Here is a 23,260-nt window from a genome sequence, read left to right as displayed (position 1 = left end):
AACCAGAGGCAGCAAGCCAACTATTCCCTGGAGAAACTTCAGCCAGGCAGGAGGGCATTAACCACACCAACTGGTGTTCCACAGCAAAGGTATGAATGCAGAGATTCACATCCCAGTCCGGTTCATAAGCAGAGGCGCAGGAAATAAGAAACTCCTTTTGAGAAAGAGGGAAATTAGGGGAGATACTGAAATTATGCGTCGCATAGGACATCAGGCAACCACTTCACTGTCGGCTTCAGTTTTTGATCTGCAAAATGGGAGTCTACTTCTAGGTCCCATAGTCTTTGATTCTTAGTCTGATACAATCGGGGTTACTGTGAGCTGGCTCTTTGGGTACTAAGTCGACTATCAAATGTGGATAACAGAATACCTGTCTTCAAAGGGGGTTGTAGAATTAAATGAAATAAATAAAACACGTGAAACGTGCAGCACAGGGCCAGCACGAGCGTCATCGTGGCAGTTCCTGCTTCACCACGGGATCTCAAGTCCCGAGGAATTGGGGTCGCGGGCTGGCGGAGCGCAGCCGGGACCCAGGCTGGGCGGCCTGCCCCGCCCACGTGGGGCCGCGGCCCGTCGAATGACTCCTTGCAACGTGTTGGTGGTGGCGGCGGCGGTGGCGCGGGCTCTTCCGGGCGCCGCAGCTTCCTGCCAAGCACCGCGCAGCCGCCTCCGCCGCAGGATCCCCCGGTGCAGGCCTCCGTGCTGGTGCGGATCCTGGGGCTCAGCCGCACGCGCCCTGCCGGATCCTGTGCCGACCCACCGCACTATGCGCGCGGTGCTGCCGGCCGCTCCGCTCCTGCCGCTGCTGCTGCTTGGGCTCCTGGCAGCTCCTGCCGCCCGCGCCAGCAGAGCCGAGTCCGTCTCCGTGCCGCGGCCAGAACCCGAGCGCGAGTCGCGGCCACCTCCCGGCCCGGGGCCCGGGAACACCACCCGGTTTGGGTCTGGGGCGGCGGGCGGCAGCGGCAGCTCCAACAGCAGCGGCGACGCCTTGGTAACCCGCATTTCCACCCTCCTCCGCGACCTACCCACCCTCAAGGCGGCCGTGATCGTGGCGTTCGCCTTCACCACCCTCCTCATCGCCTGCCTGCTGCTGCGCGTCTTCAGGTGGGCCTCCCGCCCTCTTCCTTCCCCCGCCGGCCGACAGGGCGGCATCGCCAACCTGCTGTCGCCGCGCGCCCGCCCCACCTGCACGCACAGGTGCCCTGGTGCGCCCCAGCCAGACCTGTGCCTCCTGCCCTGCCCGGGAGGGTGGGTGGGGGGCCGGGGTGTGCTCGTCTGGATTTTCCTGGTACACGTTTTAGGAATTTTCTTTCCTCTCTTTAACTATATATATAAAATAAATATTTGGTTCCATTTGTTGGCTTTCTGCTAATGCTGAACACTAACAATAGTGCTGCGAATTCTGACAGCTTTTTCCATAATTTATTTTTATAATCATTTCACAGATGAGGAAAACATTTTCAGAGAGGCAAAATGGCTTATCTAAGTAAACTCAGTGGTGGAGGTAGGATATGAACCCGGACCTGTGTAACTTTAATCTCGCTACTCCTTCTCCCTTCTACCATCTGCAGCTCCCTCACACCGTGCCTACCTTTTCTTTCTCTTTCTTCTTTCTTCTTCTCCTTCTCCTTCTCCTTTCTTCTTCTTCTTTTTTTGCTACTGAAAGCAGCAGTTTCTAGCGTGGGGGGTGGGAGAACTGCCTCCAGGACTACACTGGAGGGGTGTTTTGCACCAGGGGTTGGAGCTGGGCTTCAGGATTCTTGGTGACCCTTGGTGGCCTCCCTTACTTTCTGTTAGTGGGGTACGCAGACGACTTTCCTAGGCTCCTGCCTAAGTTGCATTAGATGAACATTCACAGGGGCACGAGGGATCTTGGAGAGCCTTTTGTAGGTTGCTCACGTTCAGGGATAAAATGTCTGGTAAATTAGGAAGGATGTCCCAGGTCCTTGATCCCTGTCCATCCTGGTGGACAGGGGTAAGAGGAATGCAAGGACATTTCCTTTAATGCCTGGGAAATCCTGTTTTTGCAGGAAATGAACCAAACCTGTCGTGTTACTGAGGCCTGCCCGCCTGGAAGTCTGGGTGTGTGTGTCAGCTGTTCAATGCTGCCTCCCTCTGCTTCCAAGCCTACACACTGTGCTTTGGTGTTTGATCAGCTGTGGAAGTTGGGCTTCAGGGCTTGCTCTCCTGGGAAGCATTTTCAGTGCAGGAGCAGAAACCAGACCAGGAAAGGGCAGAGTTGGGAGCTGTCTATGTATTGAGCTTTGCTGTCAGTTGTGTGTGACTTTGGGTCCAGGTGTTTCCTTCTATGTAGAATTAGATGCCAGTGGTCTGAGAAAATGGAGAAAGGGGAAGTACGGTCCCACGCTCACCCCACCATTCCCTGCCTTGTCTCAGGCCACATCGTTCCTCACTCTGCTGGTCTCCTTGATGTACTCTGGGTTGAAATACTCCTGTCTTCTTCCCACTCTACCCCCTGGCCTCAATCCTCTGTTTACAAACTCTAGCAGCTCCCTGTGGCACCTACCTAGGTATGACAATACCTGGGTGTGGCATTCGGGGCCCTTGCAAGCTGGCCCCAGTCCACAATGCAGACATCAACTAGCGCTTCTGAGCCTAGTCCCTTGTCACTTGCTCCTTATGCTCTGTGGTTTCCCACTTCTAGCCTAACTATATTCTACAAGTGTGTGCAGCCACCAAGGCCCAGCTCCCATCCTCCTTCCTCTGTATAGTTTTCCCGGACATTTGAATGAGGTCACTATTTTCGGACCTCCTCATCCCTAATCTGTTCATCCTTCAGTCCAACCGTGCCATACTGGCTTCAGCACTCAGCAGAGAGCCCTGGACATTGGGAAGTCCAGTTCATCTTTGTGTCTCCATGCCTGATGCGGGCCTGCCATCCAGCAGAGGTGCCATTGTCATTTACGTACTTCCTGATTGTTCAGTTGGAGTGAAGGTTAATGCCTAGAGCAGCTCTGAGTCTGGAGGTTTGAAACATTTAGCTCAAAATAGGCCATGGAGTCCACAAGGCTGTGTATTTTTTTTTAGAAGGTATTTGAACTATTTTGCTAGTCTGCTGTTTATTACTCAGGAGTAGGGGAGAAAAGAAGGCAGCATGCACCCAGATGTGAGGGGTGTGAACCTCATGTTGGAGTGGGTAAGCCAGCACTCTGGCCTGGAAGAGATGGATCTTTAGTGGCTTGGGTGTGGAGTGTTGAAAGAAGTTTACGACTTCATAGGAGAAGCTGGTTATGGACATGATCTGTGTCTTCCCAGGAAGGCAATCTTATTAGGGTGAGTTTTCAGGTGGACAGCTGCCACCCCGGATTCTGATCTAGAGGGGACTTTGTAACATTTTACAGCTTGGAAGGGCCCTGATGTTGCACAGTGCCCATGTGTTTCTTTGCAGATGAGAAGGTTGTATCCCAGGAAGTGGAATAAGTCATTGCTAGATTCTAGAACACTCTGCAAGTCTGTGTAGCCAAGGCAGGGCCAGCACCTCATCTGTGCTATTTGATCTGTACTGTGGCCTTTCCCTTGTCCCAAGCTCCCCTGTAACCTTGGTTAGTCAGTTCACCAAATGCCTGCTGTGCTAGCTGGGGGCCCTCCTTCCTTTCTCCTTCTGCAACTCCTTAGCATGCAGGCACTGAGTCCTGGAAATTCCACCACCTGAGTCTCCTAGAGACTGTCTCACCTCTGCCCACACCAACTTCCCTGGTGAAGCTTCTCCACCTGCCACTGTTTCTACCTGAATTACAATCATATCTCTTCAGCTGGGGTTCCTGCCTCCAACCTTGTCCCTCTCCAGTCCATCCTCTCTCGTCTGCAGGAATGCCTGTCTCATCCTTCTTCCACCCCTCCCTGCCAATTCTCCCTGCATACAAACTCCTTAATGTGTGGGCAAGGCTGACTCTTTAGACCAGGGTGCTGCTTCCCTCTTGAGCCCCCATCTCAGCTCTGCTCAGTGCGCCTCCTGCTTTGCTGGACTTCTGGGGACTTCATTTTCTCCGGAGGCATTGCCTGGCCTGAGCATCTTGTCCCACTCTAACCCTCTGCCTAGAGTCCCCTCTGTCACTAAGACTGTATGGTCAGTTTGGTGCTGTTTGACCTCATTGCCATTGCCTCCTCTGAGAAGCCTCCGCAGCTAGGGCCCCTCTGTGCTTCCAAAGCACACTCGATTTTTGAATTCCATCTCTTCAGAGTCAAGTGTCACTGAACTTCTTCTGAGCAGGACTAGGCATTAATCTTCTGTGTTTCCCTAATACCTAGTGTGGTTCCAGGCACAAGCTGGCATTTAATAAAGATATTTTTAGCAAAAGAATGTTGAGCTCTCAAGGATTTTACATTGCTGATGTCTCTCAAAATGTGCCAGACTAGCTGCATGATTGATGCTGGATACCTGCGAGGTAGGAATTTGTACGGTGTAGATAAAAGGGAGTGTAGTAAGTATGATTGGTTATAAAATGGCAGTCCTAGCCTATTTGTCTGTTTTCGCTGAAGGAGTCACCTTACCGGACAACAGAAAAAATTTGGATCCAAGGAAATTAGAAGCAAAGAATATGTATTTTGATGAAAAAGATGTATACTTTTAATCAAGCGATTCCATTCCATTCCATTCCATTTTCAGATTTGGAAAAGTATGTACATTTTCCACTGCACTGTATATTCTTTGCTTCTAATGTTAATGATTAGAAGAGAAAGCCAAGATGCAACTGCAATGATATTCAGAGAAGTTCTGTTTGACAGTGAAAAGGTTTAAATAATCTAAGTATCCAACAATGGGGCATTGGTTAAGCAAATTATGGTAATCTTTATGGCAGAATATTATGCAGCTGTTAAAAATGATGACATTGAGATAATACTTGCTATATATTTTTGAGTGTGAAACAGGTCACAAAGTGACATGTATAGTATCAGCTCATTTAAATAAATTATAAACATGTATAGATGAATGTGCAAATAAATCTGTGTGATTGTGGATGATTATAATTTTGTTATTATTCATGATACGTTTCTGCATAGTTTGAATTCTTTTACAATCCAGAAGCATGTAGTTATGATGTGTGTATGCTGAGTATCCCTATGTGTATACTCACCTCCTGGCTGCATTCTTGGATGTGTCTTTCTAAGGACCAGTATGAGAGCATCTGGGGTGTACACCTGGGAGTGGGGCTTCTGGATCCTGGGGGGTGCTCATTCTTGATTTCCTTGAGTAGGCACCAGTGTAGGTTTCCATCTGCAGAGCCTGAGGGTTTTCAGATTCTCACATCATATCCAACACTTAGTATTGTCTGACTTTCTAATGCTTTCCAATCTGATGGGTATAATTTGGTATTAATTGTTTTGTTTTGTATTTCTTCATTTTCTACCAAAGTTGAGCCTCTGTCTCTTCCAAGTGTTCTCCTTAATCAATCTGATTTCCCCATCTATAGAATCATGTCCACCTTTTAAAATGTATTTCATCATTAAGGCAAACCATTTTTAGACAGGAGACAAAATCGGAAGGAGGGAAAGCTGGTTGGAGACTGAGTGCCCTCTGCCAGGTACCTTCACATGTGTGAGAGCAGTCCTGTAGGCACCTGGTGTGGTGGACCCCCTGGGTCTGCTACTTGGCAGGTTTATGGGAGCTGAAAGGGAATCAGCAAAGAGGCTGTCTCTAGGAAGTAGAAAGCTGTGTTTCTCCTAATTTTTTGATATTGGGAAACATCTGGTGATGTTGCATGGATTCAGGACAACACACATAAGCCAAGGACTGCTGGTATCAGTACCTTTTGGCACCTACGTTCACTCAGAACACTTTATTGTCTGAGTTCTGGAAGGAATCTGACTTTACACTCTGGTGTCTCATGAGCACAGTGGGGGCACGTCAGGAAAACCCTGCCACCTTGAAACCACAATGTTCCTTTCATCCTGGGGATCCTTTCCCAGTCTTGGAGAGTCTTCCATCTCCACAATGCAGGCTCCACTTCTCCCAGATCTCTGTTGGCTGCATGCCCAGCCACTTCTTATTTCAAAATCTCTGTAAAATCCTCTTATCTGAAAGGAGGGTTCTTTTTGGTGCTTCCCGAGGGATTGGGAGGTTGAATTCTAAACGGTCTGACATTGCCCAGCTGTCAGTGGAAAAGGTGCACACTGCCATGCCCTGAAGACATTGGAACCACAGATGCTTAGTTAATTTTACTAATCCTGGTCTTTGAAAAGGACGAGAACTGTCCTACTTATCTTGTATTTCCTAAATTTTTTGTTGTGTGTGTATTTACATTTGTAATAACAGCAGTTATTTAAAAGAAAATATAAAAGCTTAATACTTTTAGCATTTAGGGAAAGTTACCATTAAACATTTTTTTTGTCATTGCTTTTTACTTAACAGTACATCAATGTTATTTTAATAAATTGGAATTTTGGGTGGAGCCATGGTTAGAAGGTCCAGCCCCATTTTCAGATTTGAGAAAGGATGTGGGACTTGTTTAGCATCAGTCAGTCATTTCTCATTGCTTGCCCAAGGCTTTGAATTGAAGGAAAAAAACTATAGAAGTGACAAATGTTCATCTTCTTTCATGTTTGATATTATATGCCACGGTGAAGAAGTGTTAAGCAAATTGGATACAGCCAAAATCCAGATTCTTTAAATAAGAGAGTAGAGAGCAAGCCCTTGATTCAGTTCTCCAAAACATCATGGTATAGGGAGAGAACAAGATCACTCAAATGATTCTTAACTGGGGAGGATTTTGCCCCCTGGTGTTATTTGGTCATATCTGGAGACATTTTTGGTTGTCAGGGTGGGGAGCGGCTGTAGGGATAGGGAGAATTTACTACTGGCATCTAGTGGGTAGAGGCCAAGATGCTGCTAAACATACTACAGTACACAGAACAGCACCTCCACCCCCACCCAAATAATTATCCAGCCCCAAATTTCAAGGGTGCCAGGGTTGAGAGATGCCGAGAATCTCAGCTTCAAGGCCTGCTGGTTGTCTGATATGGGCAGTTTATTGAACCTTTCTGGGCGCCATTTCTCATCATTAATTAGAGTACATGCTTCCAAGGGCTATTGGATGTTTAGAATGAGAGTGTGTCAACTAAGTCTGTGGCTCTCCTTTAAGCAGCCAAGTGTCCTGTTGTATTGAAAAATGCGATTCTGAAAACAGATGTAATTTACACCCAACCTTTTGGTCTTGCTTCTGTCCATAAATGAGGATGCAGCCATATGACCACAATTATCAGGCAGGTGCATCTGTTTCTGAGGCTCTTTCAGATGAAATTGCTGACTCTTTAGCCTAAGTGAGCCTCCTTGACTACTCAATTTCCTGATGAAGGAGCTGCCTCATGGCTGCCCCCATTAACAGGCCTGTGAGGACCTGGCACCTGACGTGGATTCCTTCTATCAAATTGGAAAGGGAAGAAAATCCCTCTTTAAGCCTGAGCCTTCTGACTTATTTGGCATTACCCATAGACTTTCATGACCATGTAGGCTTTGCGTATGGGTGTCTTTGCAAATGCAGGTTCTTCTTGAGACACCAGGCACATCTAGGGGTAAGCAGTGGGGATTAGGGGAACTCCAATGTCAGTATCTGTAGAGCATCCTGTAGGGCGAGTGTCAAGAGAGGGAAACGCCCCTGGATTTAAGCAAAGAAGGCTTCATGGGTTGTGTTAGTACTTTAGTTTTATGGCTGAGGTTTTGGGTCTAACCATTTGCAAAGGGAAATCCTGGAACCGTGAATTTAAGATCATGTTATTATGGTTTCACTTAAAAAATAAACTATAATTAATCTAAGGGCAATCTGCCAGGAATCTAGACTTGCTATTTATTTACCTGAGGGTGCAGGGAGGAGGAAACTCTTTCTCATGGGCAGGTGTGGCACAGAGGAGGGGCCATGGCAAAGTGCTTGGGCAGGGCTCTTGCAGACCTGGCAGAGCCCCTCCAGACCCCTGCCTCTCAGGTAGGGGTTTCTTTGCATTCAGAGCTCCTTCTACCTACTGCTCTACACTCATTGTATAGATGAGAAAACTGAGGCCCAGAGTGGGGAGGGTTGCTTGAGGTCACTGAGTGAGTTTGTAGGAAAAATAGGACTTAAGTCTAGGGGCTTAGGTGCTCAGCTTGGCCCTTTCTGGGCCTCCAAGATGTGGTAGGCTGAGTTTGGCCCTGTCCAGCCAGGTCTCCCCAACACTGAACCCAGCACCTAGGAGAAAACATGGCTGAGTAGACAGTGTTCTTCCCAGGGTGTTTAATTAGCACCCACTGTGAACATAGGGGTACCATGGGACACATCAGAGGTCAAGGACCATCCAGCTCAATCTAGGGGATAGGATAATGCCCTTTGTTGACAAAAACCCCAAACTCTGTATGAGTGACCATATTGGCTTGGGGAACAATATCAAGAGGTCCTGAGAACGTGGGCCTGAGGTGGTCAGGTTTCAGCCTGGCTTTATACATTTTAGGGAGATAGAAGTTACAGGCAAAGACATGAATCAATATATGGATGGTTTACTTTGGTTCAGCCCGGAAAGGTAGGGCATCTTGAAGTGGGGCCTATAAGCCTATAGGCCATAGGCAGATTCAAAGAGGTTTTGATTGGCAGTTGGTTGAAAGAGTTAAGCTTTGTCTAAAGACTTGAAGTCAATCGAAAGAAATGCTTGAGTTCAGATAAGGGGGGTTGTGGAGACCAAGGTTCTTGTTATGTAGATGAAGCCTCTAGGTAGCAGGCTTCAGAGAGAATAGATGGTAAATGTCTCTTTTCAGACCTTAAAAGGTGTCAGATTTTTAGTTAATCTCTCCTAGATCCACCAAAGGCTTAGCTGCATTAATGAAGATTCTCTACAGATGCAAAAATTTCCCCATAAAAGATGGCTTTGCAGGGCCATTTCAAACTATGTCACAGATATTTTTGGATAAAATTTCATTTCCTTCGGGGCCTGCTATCTGTCATGTGATGCTACACAGAATCAGGTTGGAATTTGGTATCTTATTGCCACAAAGAGCCTTGTTTTGCCAGTCTTATGATCTCTATTTCATTATTGATGCTGGTCATTTGTGCCTAAACTCCAAAAGGGAGGGGTATAATGCAGCATGTCTGACCTTCTTTCTTGTCTAGGCCTGGAATTTAGTTTTTCAGGTTTGAACAGCCAGGTCTGTTCAACTGGCTGGGGGGCTTAGAATTTTATTTTTGACTTATGCCTTGAATGATTCTACTTGGCGGATAAGGAGTCATCCAGTCCCACAGGGGAGCCATGTATTAAAAGCAGTGCTAGGTAAACTGAGAAAGGATGGGTACAGTGGCTTTGGTCAGGGACCAGAATGGTCTGGGAAGGCATGGTGGGGGAGGAGGACTATTAGCACTTGGCAGGATGGGAGGAAGAAGAGGTTCTTCCAGAACCAGATGGGTGAAGCAAGCTTTGCCGAGGGTAGGGTTTGTGAAAAATGATCACTTGGAAATATGTGATGATGATGACAATAATGGCAACTAATATTTATTAAGCCCTTACTGTGTAATAGACTCTGTAATTTTATATGTTTTCCTCGTGCCTATGAGTGATGCATAGGTCAGTCCTGTCAACAAAAAGAGTCAAGCTCTGTAAAATATTTAAAGAGATTTATTCTGAGCCAAATATGAGTGGCCACTGGCCCATGACTCAGCCCTCAGGAGATCCTGAGAACATGTGCCCAAGGTGGTTGGGGTACAGCTTAGTTTTATACATATTAGGGAGACATGAGACATCAAATACACGTAAGATATACATTGGTTTGGTCCAGAAAAGGCAGGACAACTGGAAGTGGGGATGGCTTCCAAGCCATAGGTGGATTCAAAGATTTTCTGATTGGCAATTGGTTGGAAGAGTTAAGTTATTGTCTAAAGACTTAGAAATGTCTGGGTTAAGATAAGTGGTTGTGGAGACCAAGGTTTTATTATGCAGGTGAAGCCTCCAGGTAGCAGGTTTTGGAGAAAATAGATTATGTTTCTTGTCAGACTTAAAGGGTCTATCAATAATTCCAAAGGGGAGGAGGGTAGAATCAGGTATGTCCGGCCCCCTATCCTTCCCATCATGGCCAGAATTAGTTTTTCAGGTTAGCTTTGGCACTGCTGAGATTCCAAATTGCCATCAGTAGCCTTCCTGAGAGGACGGGTTCATTCAGGTGATCGGGGGGCTTAGAATTTTAATTTTGGTTTATCATCCCCATTTCACAGATGAGAAAACTTCACCACCAAGGCTCAAGTGGTGAAGTGTCTTGCCCGAGGATGAGCAGCTGGGGAAGGGGAGGAGTCTGGTTCACCCTTCCCATTGCAGCTGGATTTTGGAAGTCAATTCTAGCTGGAGGATTTGGGGATTTGTAGTGGGTGAGAGGAGCAAATGGAGGATTTGAACACAGGAGTGAAGTAATCACAGGGCTTCTGTAGAAATGTTGGTCCAGATTAGATTGTACCAAGGATTTACCAAGAATGCATGAATAGTTACGTGGCTGGTGTGGGGGGTGCAGGATGGCTGAGGAGACCTGTGGAAGGTGCTGGAAGGACCACGTGGGAGGACTGGAGGCCTGAGTGGATGAAGAGGAGAAAGAGGAACGTGTTAGACTGTCCTGAAGGGCCCAGAGAAGAGGGGCATTGTGAAGGATGTGGCCAGAAAGGGAAGGGTGTAGGTTTGGTGAGGAAGAAGAGGACTCACAGGTGAAACTTACTCATAAAAACTCCAGCCATGCAACTGGGTCTTGGGGCTGGATGGAGGGGGCATTGGGAGCATCTGCCTAGAAGGAGTGGGTGGTGAGGACTGACATTCCCACGCCTCCCCTACCTAGGCTGCAGGGATAAGTGGTACTGAAAGGGCCCCTTATGACATGTGTCCCAAAGTACTGTGACCTCGGAGTTTCCAGGCAGTGGTCAGGTCCCCTGGGTCCACCAAGGGCCCCTCTGAGTCATCTTGCCACTGTCCTTAACTCCATGGAGCTGCCCCTAGAGGCTACCTTCTCTGCTTTAAACCTCACTTCCCTCCCCTGGCACCTTATATAAAAGCAAAGCAGAACCAACCCTTTGCAAACACACCCGAGAGCTGGAGGAACAGGTCTTGGGGCATTTGCTGTTGCCAGATTTAATGCGTACTGCTTTTGTCTTGGAAGAGTAAGCATTGGATCTGTCGCTCAGGGACTGAGAGAGGAAAAGAGAAACAAGGTGGGGAGCAGATGGAGGGTAAACACTTTACTGTAATGAAGAAAACCTGAAGACTTGTCATTGAGCTCTTCAGGCTTGTCTGGACCATGCTGGATGATCCTCTATGAAGCATAAGCCCCCAGGGGCACAATCTGTGCAGTGTGCTGCATGCCCATCCTGGGGTCAATCAACAGTGCTAACACTTGGTTAACTAACCCCAATGGGATGGTGCCCAGGAGGGAGAGGAAGCAGCTAGGTTATATAAATAATGGTCAACATTCCTTAGTCATGGTTGAACTGTTGGTGAACAGAGATGAGGAAGGATTTGGTGGAACGTGCATATCATTACATCTCTCTGGACTCATGATTTTGAGCCAAATTACTAAATATCACTCATGCTTGGCACATAGGACCTAATGAACCATGGTCAGGGAACCAAGTCAGAGATGGTAAACTGATGGCCTGGGGCCGAAAAATCTGGCCCACAGACATTTGTTTTGTTTTTTGGTCTGCACGGTGTTTTAAAAACTAAGATAGTTGAGAACACTTACAAGTTAGGAGCCTTTATATAAAAATCTAGATTTCTTGTTTCTTTTGACAGAAGGGGATACGTGGAAATGCAAGACCTCTGTTCCAGGGGCAGCCGGACACGAACTGGGTGGCTGCCACTCCACTTAGGCTGGGCAGGGTGCCGCTATTTGTGCCTTTTTGACTTGAAGACAGAGCATTGTCCACCACTTGTCACTGTTGTTTGTTCCCTTGTTTAGGTCTCAGCAATCCTGCTGCTCTGGTTTCTTTTGTCTACAAGGCCTTGGGGCATTTGAGTTATTGACCTGGTATGTTGAGCCATGGTACTTGACTGGGTGACTGGGTGCTGGGTGCTGGAACAGAGGGGCTACAGTGTGGTGGGAGGGGGTGCCCCAGGACAGGGGTGAGGTGAGGGTGCATCCAAGGTCTCCCTAGCCTCTGTGTTGGGGAGGGATCTGCCGGAGCTGGATTGTGTTGGAGCTTGGCTTCTGAAGATCTGGAGGATCTTGCTGCACTATAGGAAAATACTTTTGCCTCGTGTGACTTATTGTTTGTCTGAAGTGGCCCATCTGCAGTGGAATAAGATGAGATTTCTATCACACTGGTGTTTGCCTCTTAGTGGCTTGTCAAAAATGCTCTAGGTGGAAGGTGTCGGGTGGCACTCAGAGGGCTGTGCCCAGGGCAGAAAGGGAGGTAGGCTGGTTATTGGGAATGTGTTTTGGTGGCAGGCCATGGTGGCAAGACCCTGGCTAGCCTGTTGATTGTTCAGGGGCCTCCAACACCTGCTTCCTTAGAGGGTGGGGCAGAGGCTAGGGCTGAAGAGTGGGTTCTGAGTCATGTTCTTCATTTCTTCAAGGGTAGCTGGTTTTCTAAGGGAAGCTTTGTTACTTCTTGTGTCCTGAGGAGGAGGTACAGCGTAGAGCTCAGAGGGTAAAAGCGAGGCAGGTCTGTGTCCTCAGAGCATCAGAGGGACTGCCTGGCTCAGGGTCGCCTGCTAGTCCTCCTGTCTACACTGGCAGCACCTATGTGCTTCAGTCTTCCTCTCCCACGATCCATTTTCATTTTCTTGATTGCTTTTTCCAAATGTCAGAGTTCACATTTGCTGTTTGTTGACAAGTAATATAGTTTTGGCAGAATGCTGGTCCTTGGGCTACAGAACTACTTCAGTGGGCTTAAAAATGGAAACAGCCAAGGTGGAGGAAAGGTTTGAGTCACTGATTTTGGGTTCTGAAGTCACCAGTAGAGCCGGGTAAAGCCACACGGAGGTGGCCATGGGTGGGCTCTGGGGAAAGGGTTGCCTGCCAGAGGGGCAGCTGACATAGACTTAGTCCATTTCAAATTTATTTTAATCATTTATATTGAATTTTATTTATTTACTTGGTTTTAAAATAGGTCATATGTTCACATGGTTCAAAATTCACAAAGAACAAAAGAGGATATAGCAAAAAGCATTCTACTCTTTAGCCACACAATTTTCTTCACTTTATGTTGTCAATTTCTTGTCAAATCTTTCCAGGGAGATTTTATAAATGTAGAAGCAAGTGAATGTAATATATACATGCATACACACACACACACACACACACACACACACACACACTCCTTCCCTATTTCTTATAATGACTTTAGTGAGATATAACTTATACACCATATTCACTCATTTAAAGTGTCCAACCCGGCCAGGCATGGTGGCTCATGCCTATAATCCTGGCACTTTGGGGGCCAAGATGGGAGGATTGCTTGATGCCAGGAGTTTGGACCAGCCTGGTCAGCATAGCCAGACTCCATCTCCCTAAAAAAAATAAAGTGTCCAACTCAATGGTTTTTAGTATATTTACAAAGTTGTGCATCTATCACTGAAATCAATTTTAGAATACATTCATCACTCCAGACTGAAACCGTGAATCCATAGTAGTTAATCCCTATGCATCTCTGAATTTTCTTTATGTGTATAGATTTCCCTATTCTGGTCTTTCATATACATGGGGCCATACAATGTGTGGTCTTTTGTGAATAGCTTCTTTTATTTAGTATGATGTTTTCAGGGTTCATCTATGTGTAGCATGTATCATTTCTTTTTATTGCCATATAGTATTCCATCGAATGGGTATACCATCTTTTATTTACCCATCCATCAATAGATAGATATTGTACTAGCCTGTTCTCAGGAGCTGCTATAAAGAACTGCCTGAGACTGGGTAATTTAAGAAGGAAAGAGGTTTGATTGCCTCACAGTTCTGCATGGCAGGGGAGGCCTCAGGAAACTTATAATCATGGCAGAAGGGGAAGCAAACATGTCCTCTCATGGTGGCAGGAGAGAGAAGTGTAGAGCGGAGTGGGGAAAATCCCCTTATAAAACCATCAAATCTCATGCGAACTCACTATCATGGGAACAGCATGGGGGAACCACCCCCATAATCTAATCACCTCCCACAAGGTCCCTCTCATAACACATGGGGATTATGGAAACTATAATTCAAGATGAGCTTTGGGTGGGGACACAGCCAAACCAAATCAGATATTTAAGTTATTTCCTTTTGGGGGCTATTGTGAATAATGCTGCTCTGAACAAGTGTATGAGTTTTTGTGTGGACATATATTTTGATGGCTCTTGGGAATATACCTAGGAGTGGAATTTCTGGGTCGTGTGATAACTCCATGTTTAACCTTTTGACAAACTGCCAAATGGTTTTCCAAATTACTGTACTAGTTTACATCTCACTAGAAGTGTATAAGGGTTATGATTTCTTATATCCTCACCAACATTTGTTATTGTCTGTCTTTTTGCTTATAGCCATCCTAGGGGGCGTAAAGTGGTATCTTGTTGTGGTTTAATTTGCAATACACTGATGGCTAGTGATGTTGACCTTGTTTGCATTTGTGTATTGTGCATTTGTAAATCTTATTTCAAGAACTGTCTATTCAGGTCTTTTGCCCATTTTACATTGGGTTATTTGTCTTTTTATTATTGATGGGTAAGAGTTCTTTATATATTCTACATACAAATACTTTGATCAGATGTATAGTTTGCAAGTGATTCCTTCCATTCTATGGGGGTGTCTTTTCACTTTCTTGATTATATCTTTTGAAGCACAAAAGTTTTAAATTTTGATGAGTCCAATTTATGTAGTTTTTCCTTTGTTGCTTTTGCTTCTGGTGTCATATTTAATAAGCCATTGTCTAATCCAGTGTCACAAAGGTTTATGCTATTTTTTTCTTTTTTTTTTTTTTGAGACGGAGTCTGGCTCTGTCGCCCAGGCTGGAGTGCAGTGGCCGGATCTCAGCTCACTGCAAGCTCCGCCTCCCGGGTTTACGCCATTCTCCTGCCTCAGCCTCCCGAGTAGCTGGGACTACAGGTGCCCACCACCTCGCCCAGCTAGTTTTTTGTATTTTTAGTGGAGACGGGGTTTCACTGTGTTAGCCAGGATGGTCTCGATCTCCTGACCTCGTGATCCGCCCGTCTCGGCCTCCCAAAGTGCTGGGATTACAGGTTTGAGCCACCGTACCCGGCCTATGCTATTTTTTTCTATAAATTTAGCTCTTACATATAAGTCTTACGTACTTTTATGGAAACTCCATTTTGAGGTAATTTTTGTATATGGTGTGAGTTAATTTTTTTACATGATTTGTAGGGGTCCAACTTTATTCTTTTGCATGTGGATATCTTTTCTATCTCTTACACATACACTATGCTTGTCATCTTGCTTTATAAAAATATCTTGTGTGTCTGGATGGTTATTCCTTGTCAGGCTATAAAAAGCTCTTCATTCGTTTATGTAGGTGCTTAGTGTTCATTATATGGATGTAACATAATTTGTTTAATCAATCTCCTGTTAATGGACATGTAGGTGTCATTTCACACATGTGGAAACATACCTGTAGGACTATTGGGGGAAACCCCACCCCCAATATTCAACGTGGGTTCTTTTCTATTTCCCTAAGCATCAGCTGGTCTGAGAAATAAAGGGAAAGAGTACAAAAGAGAGAGATTTTAAAGCTGGGTGTCTGGGGGAGACATCACATGTCAGCAGGTTCCGTGATGCTCCCTGAGCCATAAAACCAGCAAGTTTTTATTAGCGACTTTAAAAAGGGGAGGGAGTGCACAAATAGGGTGTGGGTCACAGAGATCACATGCTTCGCAAGGTAATAAAATATCACAAAGCAAATGGAGGCAGGGTGAGATCACAGGACCACAGGACGATGGGGCAAAATTAAAATTGCTAATGAAGTTTTGGGCACGCATTGTCTTTGATAACATCTTATCAGGAGACAGGGTTTGAGAGCAGACAACCAGTCTGACCAAAATTTATTAGGCGGAAATTTCCTCATCCTAATAAGCCTGGGAGAACTATAGGAGACCGGGGCTTATTTCATCCCTTTGGCTTTGACCATAAAAGACAGCCACCCCCCAAAGTGGCCATTTCAGAGGCCTCCCCTCAGGGACGCATTCTGTTTCTCAGGGATGTCCCTTGCTGAGAAAAAGAATTCAGTGATATTTCTCCTATTTGCTTTTGAAAGAAGAGAAATATGGCTCTGTTCCACCTGGCTCACCTGCAGTCAGAGTTTAAGGTTATCTCCCTTGTTCGACATGCTGTTATTCCTGTTCTTTTCAAGGTGCCAGATTCATATTGTTCAAACACCATGCCTACAAACGATTGTGTAGTTAACGCAATCATCACAGGTCCGAGGCGACATACATCCTCCTCAGCCTCGAAGATTGATGGGATTAAGAGATAAAGTAAAACAGGCATAGAAATCACAAGGGTATTGATTGGGGGAAGTGATAAGTGTCCATGAAATCTTCACAATTTATGTTCAGAGATTGCAGTAAAGACAGGCGTCAGAAATTATAAAAGTATTAATTTGGGGAACTAATAAATGTCCATGAAATCTTCACAATTTATGTTCTTCTGCCATGGCTTCAGCCGTCCCTCTGTTCAGGGTCCCTGACTTCCCACCACATAGGACAAATTCCTAGAAATGGAATTGCTGGTTAAGGGCTATATCTTTTGTAACTGATGGATATTGTCACACTGCTCTCTGTATGTGTTGTAACAATTTACATGTCCACAAACAAGTAATGAGAGAGTGTTTCTCTACATCCTTGCCAACAGTGTGTTTTCAGACAGTTCTATTTTTGCTAAATTAATAGGTGAAAAACTGAATCTCTGTGAAGATCAAAATTACATTTCTCTTATTGAAAGTGAGATTGGACAATTTTTCATAGTTAAGAATGCGGAACCATTTGGGTTTGTGTGTATGTGTCTGTGTGTGTGTGTCTGTGTGTGTGTGAACTGCCTGTGTTATGTTCTTTACCAATTTTTCAATTAGATTATTGATCTTTTTTATTGGTTTGTAGGGACTATATATATATTAAGGAGATTAAATTTTAAAACATTTATAGTGAGTTAGCCAGGTGCCATGGCTCATGCCTGTAATCCCAGCACTTTGGGAGGCTGAGGTGGGTGGATCACTTGAGGTCTGGAGTCAAAACCAGCCTGGCCAACATGGTGAAACCCCATCTCTACTAAAAATACAAAACTTAGCTGAGTGTGATGGTGCGTGCCTGTAATCCCAGCTACTTGGGAGGCTGAGGCAGGAGAATCACTTTAACCTTGGAGGCAGAGGTTGCAGTGAGCCAAAATCGTGCCACTGTACTCCTGCCTGGGTAACAGAGTGAGACTCTGTCTTAAAAAAAAAAAAAAAACCCACCAAAACCAAAAAACAAAACCAAAATTTGTAATGAGTTGGAAATAGTTCTCCCAGTATATCATTTACTTTGACTTTTGTTTGTTTGTTTGTTTGTTTGAGATGGAGTCTCACTCTGTCACCCAGGCTGGTGTGCAGTGGCACAGTCTCCACTCACTGCAACCTCTGCCTCCTGTGCTCAAGCAATTCTCTTGCCTCAGCCTCCGAAGTAGCTGGGATTACAGCCGCCCACCACCATGCCCAGCTAATTTTTGTATTTTTAGTAGAGATGGGGTTTTACCGTGTTAGCTGGGCTGGTCTCGAACTCCTCCTGACCTCAGGTGATCTGCCCACCTCGGCCTCCCAAAGTGCTGGGATTACAAGTGTGAGCCACTGCTCCCGGCCTATTTGCCTTGACTTTAAGACATTTTTATGTGTTTACATTTATCATCCTTTTTAAAAAACGGATTTTGGAGTTCTCCCATGTTTTCTTCTAGTACTTTTATGGTTTTATTTTCTACATTTAAGTCTGATCTATCTAATTTATTCTGATATAAAGCATGAGATATGGGTGGTTATCAACAAAGTATTGAATGAATTACCTTTTTCTCACTCATTTGAAATGCCATCTTTATCCTATACTAGATTCCAGTGTGTATTTGGGTGTATTTCTGGACTTCCTATTCTGCTATAGCATCTGATTGTTAATGTGGGAAGCCACTGTGTATTAATCTGTTCTTGCATTGCTATGAAGAAATACCTGAGACTGGGTAATTTATAAAGAAAAGAGTTTTAATTGTCTAATGGTTCTGCATGCTGTACAGGAAGCATGGCAGCTTCTGCTTCTGGGGAGGCCTCAGGAAGCTTCCAATCATGGTGGAAGGCAAAGGGGGAGTAGACACTCACATGGTGGGAGCAGGAGCAAGACAAAGAGCAAAGTGGGAGGTATCACCCACTTTTAAACCGCCAGATCTCTCAGGCACTCACTATCATAAGAACAACACGAAGAGAATGGTGCTAAACCATTAATGAAGGCCCACCCCCATGATCCAGTCACCTTCCACCAGGCCCCACTTCCAGCACTGGGGATTAGAGTTCAACATGAGATTTGGATGGGGACACAGTTTCAAACCATATCACGCTGTGTTCAGTTATTGTAGTTTTACAGCATGTTTTACTGTCTAACTCCTTTACAGAATTTTCCTGGCTATTCCATTCTTGCTGCTTCTCCCATCTCCATGAATTTTGGAATCAGCTCATATAGATCCTCAGCAGAAATTCGTTGGTATCTTACTGCATTTCCCTAAGCTTGCAGATTAATTTAGATGGCTTGAAATCTTCATGAGACTGAAACTTCCTAGTCGGAGGCACAGCGTGCCCTCCTTCTGTTGACACAAGCTTGTTTTGGTTGCTTTTGGTCATCACAGGAGCTGGCTGGCAACCAAAAGAACTTGCAGGGGCACCTCTGGGTCCTGAGAAGTGTCTGTTGAGTGCTGAGTCGTAGGGTTGGGGCACATCCAGAGGTCCGAGGTGAGTTCCTACCCTCTTGCTGGAGTGTGAAGGGCTCATGTTGTGGAGTGTGATGGACCTGGATTTGAGCCCTGCTTGCTTCCTGGGGCAGGTCACTCAGTGTCTTTTGGCCTTGGTTTCCTTGCTTTGATAATGGGAGCTCTTCTTGCCTCACTGGCTGGAGGCTGTGATGAGATCACATGTGCATTACCTGGCGCTCAGGGTTGCCGTCTCACACTGCCTGCTGGTACATCCACAGTGCTGTGGATGACGCAGGAGGGGCCTGCGTGCCTGGAGGTCATGTGTAGATGGTGCCCAGTGGCAGGGATGTGCCTATGAAGAGGGGCTGCAGGATTCAGAAGAAGGAGAAAACCCAGCCTGGTTGGGATGTCCTGGAATGGCCTCAGGAGAAGTGAGAAAGCCTGTGGCCCCTTGGAGTAAGTAGAACAAGAGGTGTTAGAGGCTCTGTCATCAGAATCTGGACCACACCTGCTAGGAAGTAGAAATGGATGAAGAAATTCGGGTTCATGATGAGAGGCTTGCTCAGAAGCACACCAGCAAGGGAATTGCAGGGCTGAGCACTGAACCTCAGTCTCTGCACTTTGAGTCGGTGGCTCTGACTGTCACACTCAAAACTGAATTGAGTCTAAAGGGTTTAGTCCTGTTTTGTTTTCTTTGTGGGGAAGGGCGAGGAAGGCAGGCCTCGCCCCCTGTGGCCTGCTGGGGGCTGGTGTCCTCCCTCGGCCTCATTGTTTGTATAAGTGGGATGTATGAGCACTCACACGAAACCTGTTTCTGAGCAGCTGGTGAACAGTCCGTTGAGTAAACAAACCCTCTGGCTTCAGGATTATATTTCAGACTAAAGTAGTTTTGAACCTCTCCTCTCTCTTGTTAGAAATGAGTTTTGGTTTGGATGGAACATTGCTTTATCTCTTCTAGAAATTACCTGGCCTTGCCTGTTCCTGTGAAGACAGTGTGGACATTTATTTATTAATAAAATGACTTTACATCTCAACCAGGTTGAAGCCTCCTGGTTAATAATAGCCTGTCTCAGAAAAGAAAGATTCCCGCTGTGGAAGATGGGCCAGCAGTGTCTTTTCACTTCTTTATTTCCCGAAGTTCCTTTTTCGATGGGGAGTGCTAGCTGGGCTGCCCTCGTAGGCTGCCGTCTCACTGGCCCCCAACACCACCCAGTACACAGCTGAGGGGACAGGCTTGTGACGTGGGGGCACCAGGCTGCAAACCCAAGTCTGATTGCAAACCTGGGCTCTTTCTAGAACCAGGCGCTTTGTCCTTGAGCTGCGTGTGTCTCTGGGTAAGATGAGGGTCCTGTTCCCACGGTTGGCCCACTGCCCGCAAAGGGACCCAGGGGACTTCAGCTTCATCACAGCCATGTAGTCTCTGCCTTCACCTCAGGCTCATGGCAGTTCTGGGAGGCGCGGTCGCCGGATGTTTGTCCTCATTGAAAGCCTGCTCATAGGTAGCCCTAAGCCAAAAAATCACTCTGCTTCTGTGTGTATGGTTCATTGTTTCTATAAGGGGCAGAGTCCTGGGGCTTAAACAGGCTTGAGGATATAGGAAAATTATACTTACATGTGGAAGGCTAACTATTAAAATATGGAAAAAGCCCCAAGAAGGTGTTGTGATTACAGTGGTGGTTTCCCTTCATGCAGTGCCTTCCCTGAGACCTCGAGGCAGTTAAGGTTTGCTAGGTTATGTGTGACAGAAAACCCAGCCCCAGCTGGCTTTGGTGAAAAAGAGAGTTTGTAGTTTTTTTTTTTTTTTTATTGAGACGGAGTCTTTGCTCTGTCGCCCAGGCTGGAGTGCAGTGGCGCGATCTCGGTTCACTGCAAGCTCCGCCTCCCGGGTTTACGCAGTTCTCCTGCCTCAGCCTCCCGAGTAGCTGGGACTACAGGCGCCTGCCACATCGCCCGGCTAATTTTTTGTATATTTAGTAGAGACGGGGTTTCACCGTGTTGGCCAGGATGGTCTCGATCTCCTGACCTCGTGATCCGCCCGTCTCGGCCTCCCAAAGTGCTGGGATTACAGGCTTGAGCCACCGTGCCCGGCCTAAGTTTGTAGTTTTTAAGGAGAGCTGGCTTAGTAGTCAATTTAGGACTTGGTCTCTCTCCTTCCAATCTGCCCTCCACCATATTGCCTTTATTTTCTGTTTCTAGATGGTGGCATGATGGCTTATGTCATCTGGGCCTCAAGGCTAGTGGGAGGGGCACCCATCTCCCCTGTTCCAGCCTTCACAGCAGAGGGTCATTGGCTCGGGTTGGTCGTGCCTGCCCCTCCCCACTGCCCTGCTCCCCTGCCATTGCCATGGTCTGGTGATGGCAATACCTGGATTGGCTCAGGCTCCAGGCTCACGTCCACTCCTGGAACTGGCGGTGTGGCCAGGCCCATGTGGGAGGGGGCTTCACCCAGGGCACAGAGGATATAGATGCCAAAAGGAGGGAGGAAGTGGTTGTGGGCTGGCTGCAAACCAGCACACCTCCTGCGGGAGTCACAGTTTAGAAAGGGTTTATTAGAAGTGTGTCCAGATCAGTGTGGAATATGAAAATGTGAGCTGTGCAAAGTGACATGTTCCAGAAAGTGTGATGAGGGAGGGCAAAGAGTTTTCTAGTGCTGAAGTCAAGTGGCCGCGAAGTCTGGTGTCACGTGGAGTGGGGCTCTTGTATAAGTGAGTGGGAGTGACAGAGCAGGGCATGCCAGGGATGGCTCAAGGCCACCTATTGGGGAGGTCTGAGCTGGAGCACCCCCTGGCCCTCTAAAGGGTCATATGTGCTCACTATGCCCTGTGATTTTCCTGAGTTGCTTCCATAGTCTATACTCGCAAGCCCCATGCAGCCTATCTCCGCAGCACATTTCAGACCATGGGTAGTTGTGTGGCACTTTCACTCAGCCATGTGGGAAGGAGGCCCCACTGCAAGTCTTCTGGTCACTGGACTGCTTGCTTCAAACCCTGGCTCTGCCATTAATTAGCTACATGGCTATGGGTAAGTCGACTTCCCTGAGCCTCAGTCTCCTCAGTTGTAAGACAGGGATACCAGCAGCACGTGCCTTGCAGGGTGCTTTAGATGTTTTGCATTTGATCACAAATTTAAATTGCTTGGCTGGCACCCAGGAAAAATTCAACTTTTAGGGACTATTATTATTATTTTGAGTCAGGCTCTCACTCTGTCACCCAGGCTGGAGTGTGGTGGCGAGATCTCGACTTGCTGCAACCTCCGTCTACTGGGTTCAAGTGATTCTTCTGCCTCAGCCTCCCAAGTAGCAGGGACTACAGGCGTGATGAGCCACTGTGTCCAGCCTTATGGACTATTATTTAAAAAGACATGTTAAAGAATCTACACTTAGAGAAGAAGAGCCAGACTTGATTAGGTTTTTTAGGCTTCGAATGCACTTTATTTTCCCATTTCCTCATGTTCTCTCTCTCTGAGGCAGAACTGCACTGTTCTGTGAGCCCACTCTTCAGACAGGCTTGTGGATCTCAAGGTATGTGGAAAATGCTGATTGGCTCTGTTCCTAAATTTCCCGGCTTCTGACTGGTGCACAGTTAGTAAAGGAAGAGTTCTTTTAATTTGAGAAATGTGCTGGGCATGGTGGCTCATGCCTGTAATCCCAGCACTTTGGGAGGCCGAGGCAGCAGATCACCTGAGGTCAGGAGTTTCAGACCAGTTTGGCCTACATGGCGAAATCCCATCTCTACTAAAAATCCAAACATTAGCCGGGCATGGTGTCAGGTGCCTGTAATCCCAGCTGCTCCAGAGGCTGAGGCAGGGAGAATTGCTTGAACCTCGGAGGTGGAGGTTGCAGTTAGCCAAGATTGTGCCACTGTACTCCAGCCTGTGCTACAGAGTGAGACTCTGTCTCAAAAAAAAAAAAAAAAAAAAAAAAGGTGTGAAGATTTCCCGCACCCCCACTCCCACTGCCCTGTCCCTGTACCCCCAACTCCATTTATACACTGTGAGGTTTCCTGCCCACCATCCACAGAGACCCTTGTCAACACAGCCGGTGCACCTCAGCTGGGAACGTGTCTCAATGTCTTTAAACTTCTCAGAAGTCTCAGTTTTATCCCTATTAACACACCCAGCAGTGGAAACAGCAGAAATTGCTCTTCTTTTGTAAAGAGAGTTGTGTTTCAGAGAGTTGTTTGAAATGTAATTTCTTCAGCTCATTATGTCAAAACTGGCATTTGAAGCATACATGAGGACTCTTGCTAATAGCCTTTTGTATTTGGATTCTTCAGGGAAACAGAATCAATAGGGGGTGTGTGTGTGTGTATGTGTGTGTGTGTGTGTGGAGAGATAGAGAGAGAGAGGAGGGAGGGAAAGAGAGAGAGAGAGAGACAGAGAGAGACAGAGAGAGAGGGAGAGAGAGAGAGAGAGAGAGAG

The 23,260-nt window shown here is 46.5% G+C and overlaps 1 protein-coding gene across 5 annotated transcripts in view; it reads left to right on the top strand.

The window, feature by feature from the left end:
- Positions 1 to 569: 569 nt before the first annotated feature.
- Positions 570 to 23,260, top strand: part of FAM174B (family with sequence similarity 174 member B) — a 65,240-nt gene continuing 42,549 nt past the window's right edge. For 3 of the 5 annotated variants that reach the window (XR_001889050.1, XM_017891368.1, XM_017891367.1), the window contains exon 1: positions 570 to 1,104. Coding sequence is in view for 3 of the 5 variants with exons in the window: in XM_017891368.1 (XP_017746857.1) it covers positions 578 to 1,104 (527 nt within the window). In the remaining 2 variants the exon portion in view is untranslated. The remainder of the gene's footprint in view (positions 1,105 to 23,260) is intronic. The other 2 variants (XR_001889051.1, XM_017891369.1) reach the window with 1 other exon arrangement.

Source organism: Rhinopithecus bieti, unplaced genomic scaffold (genome assembly GCF_001698545.2).
Source record: "Rhinopithecus bieti isolate Rb0 unplaced genomic scaffold, ASM169854v2 scaffold_20798, whole genome shotgun sequence".
In the NCBI taxonomy this organism is placed as follows: Eukaryota; Metazoa; Chordata; class Mammalia; order Primates; family Cercopithecidae; genus Rhinopithecus; species Rhinopithecus bieti.
This window is presented reverse-complemented; position numbering and strand designations above follow the sequence as displayed.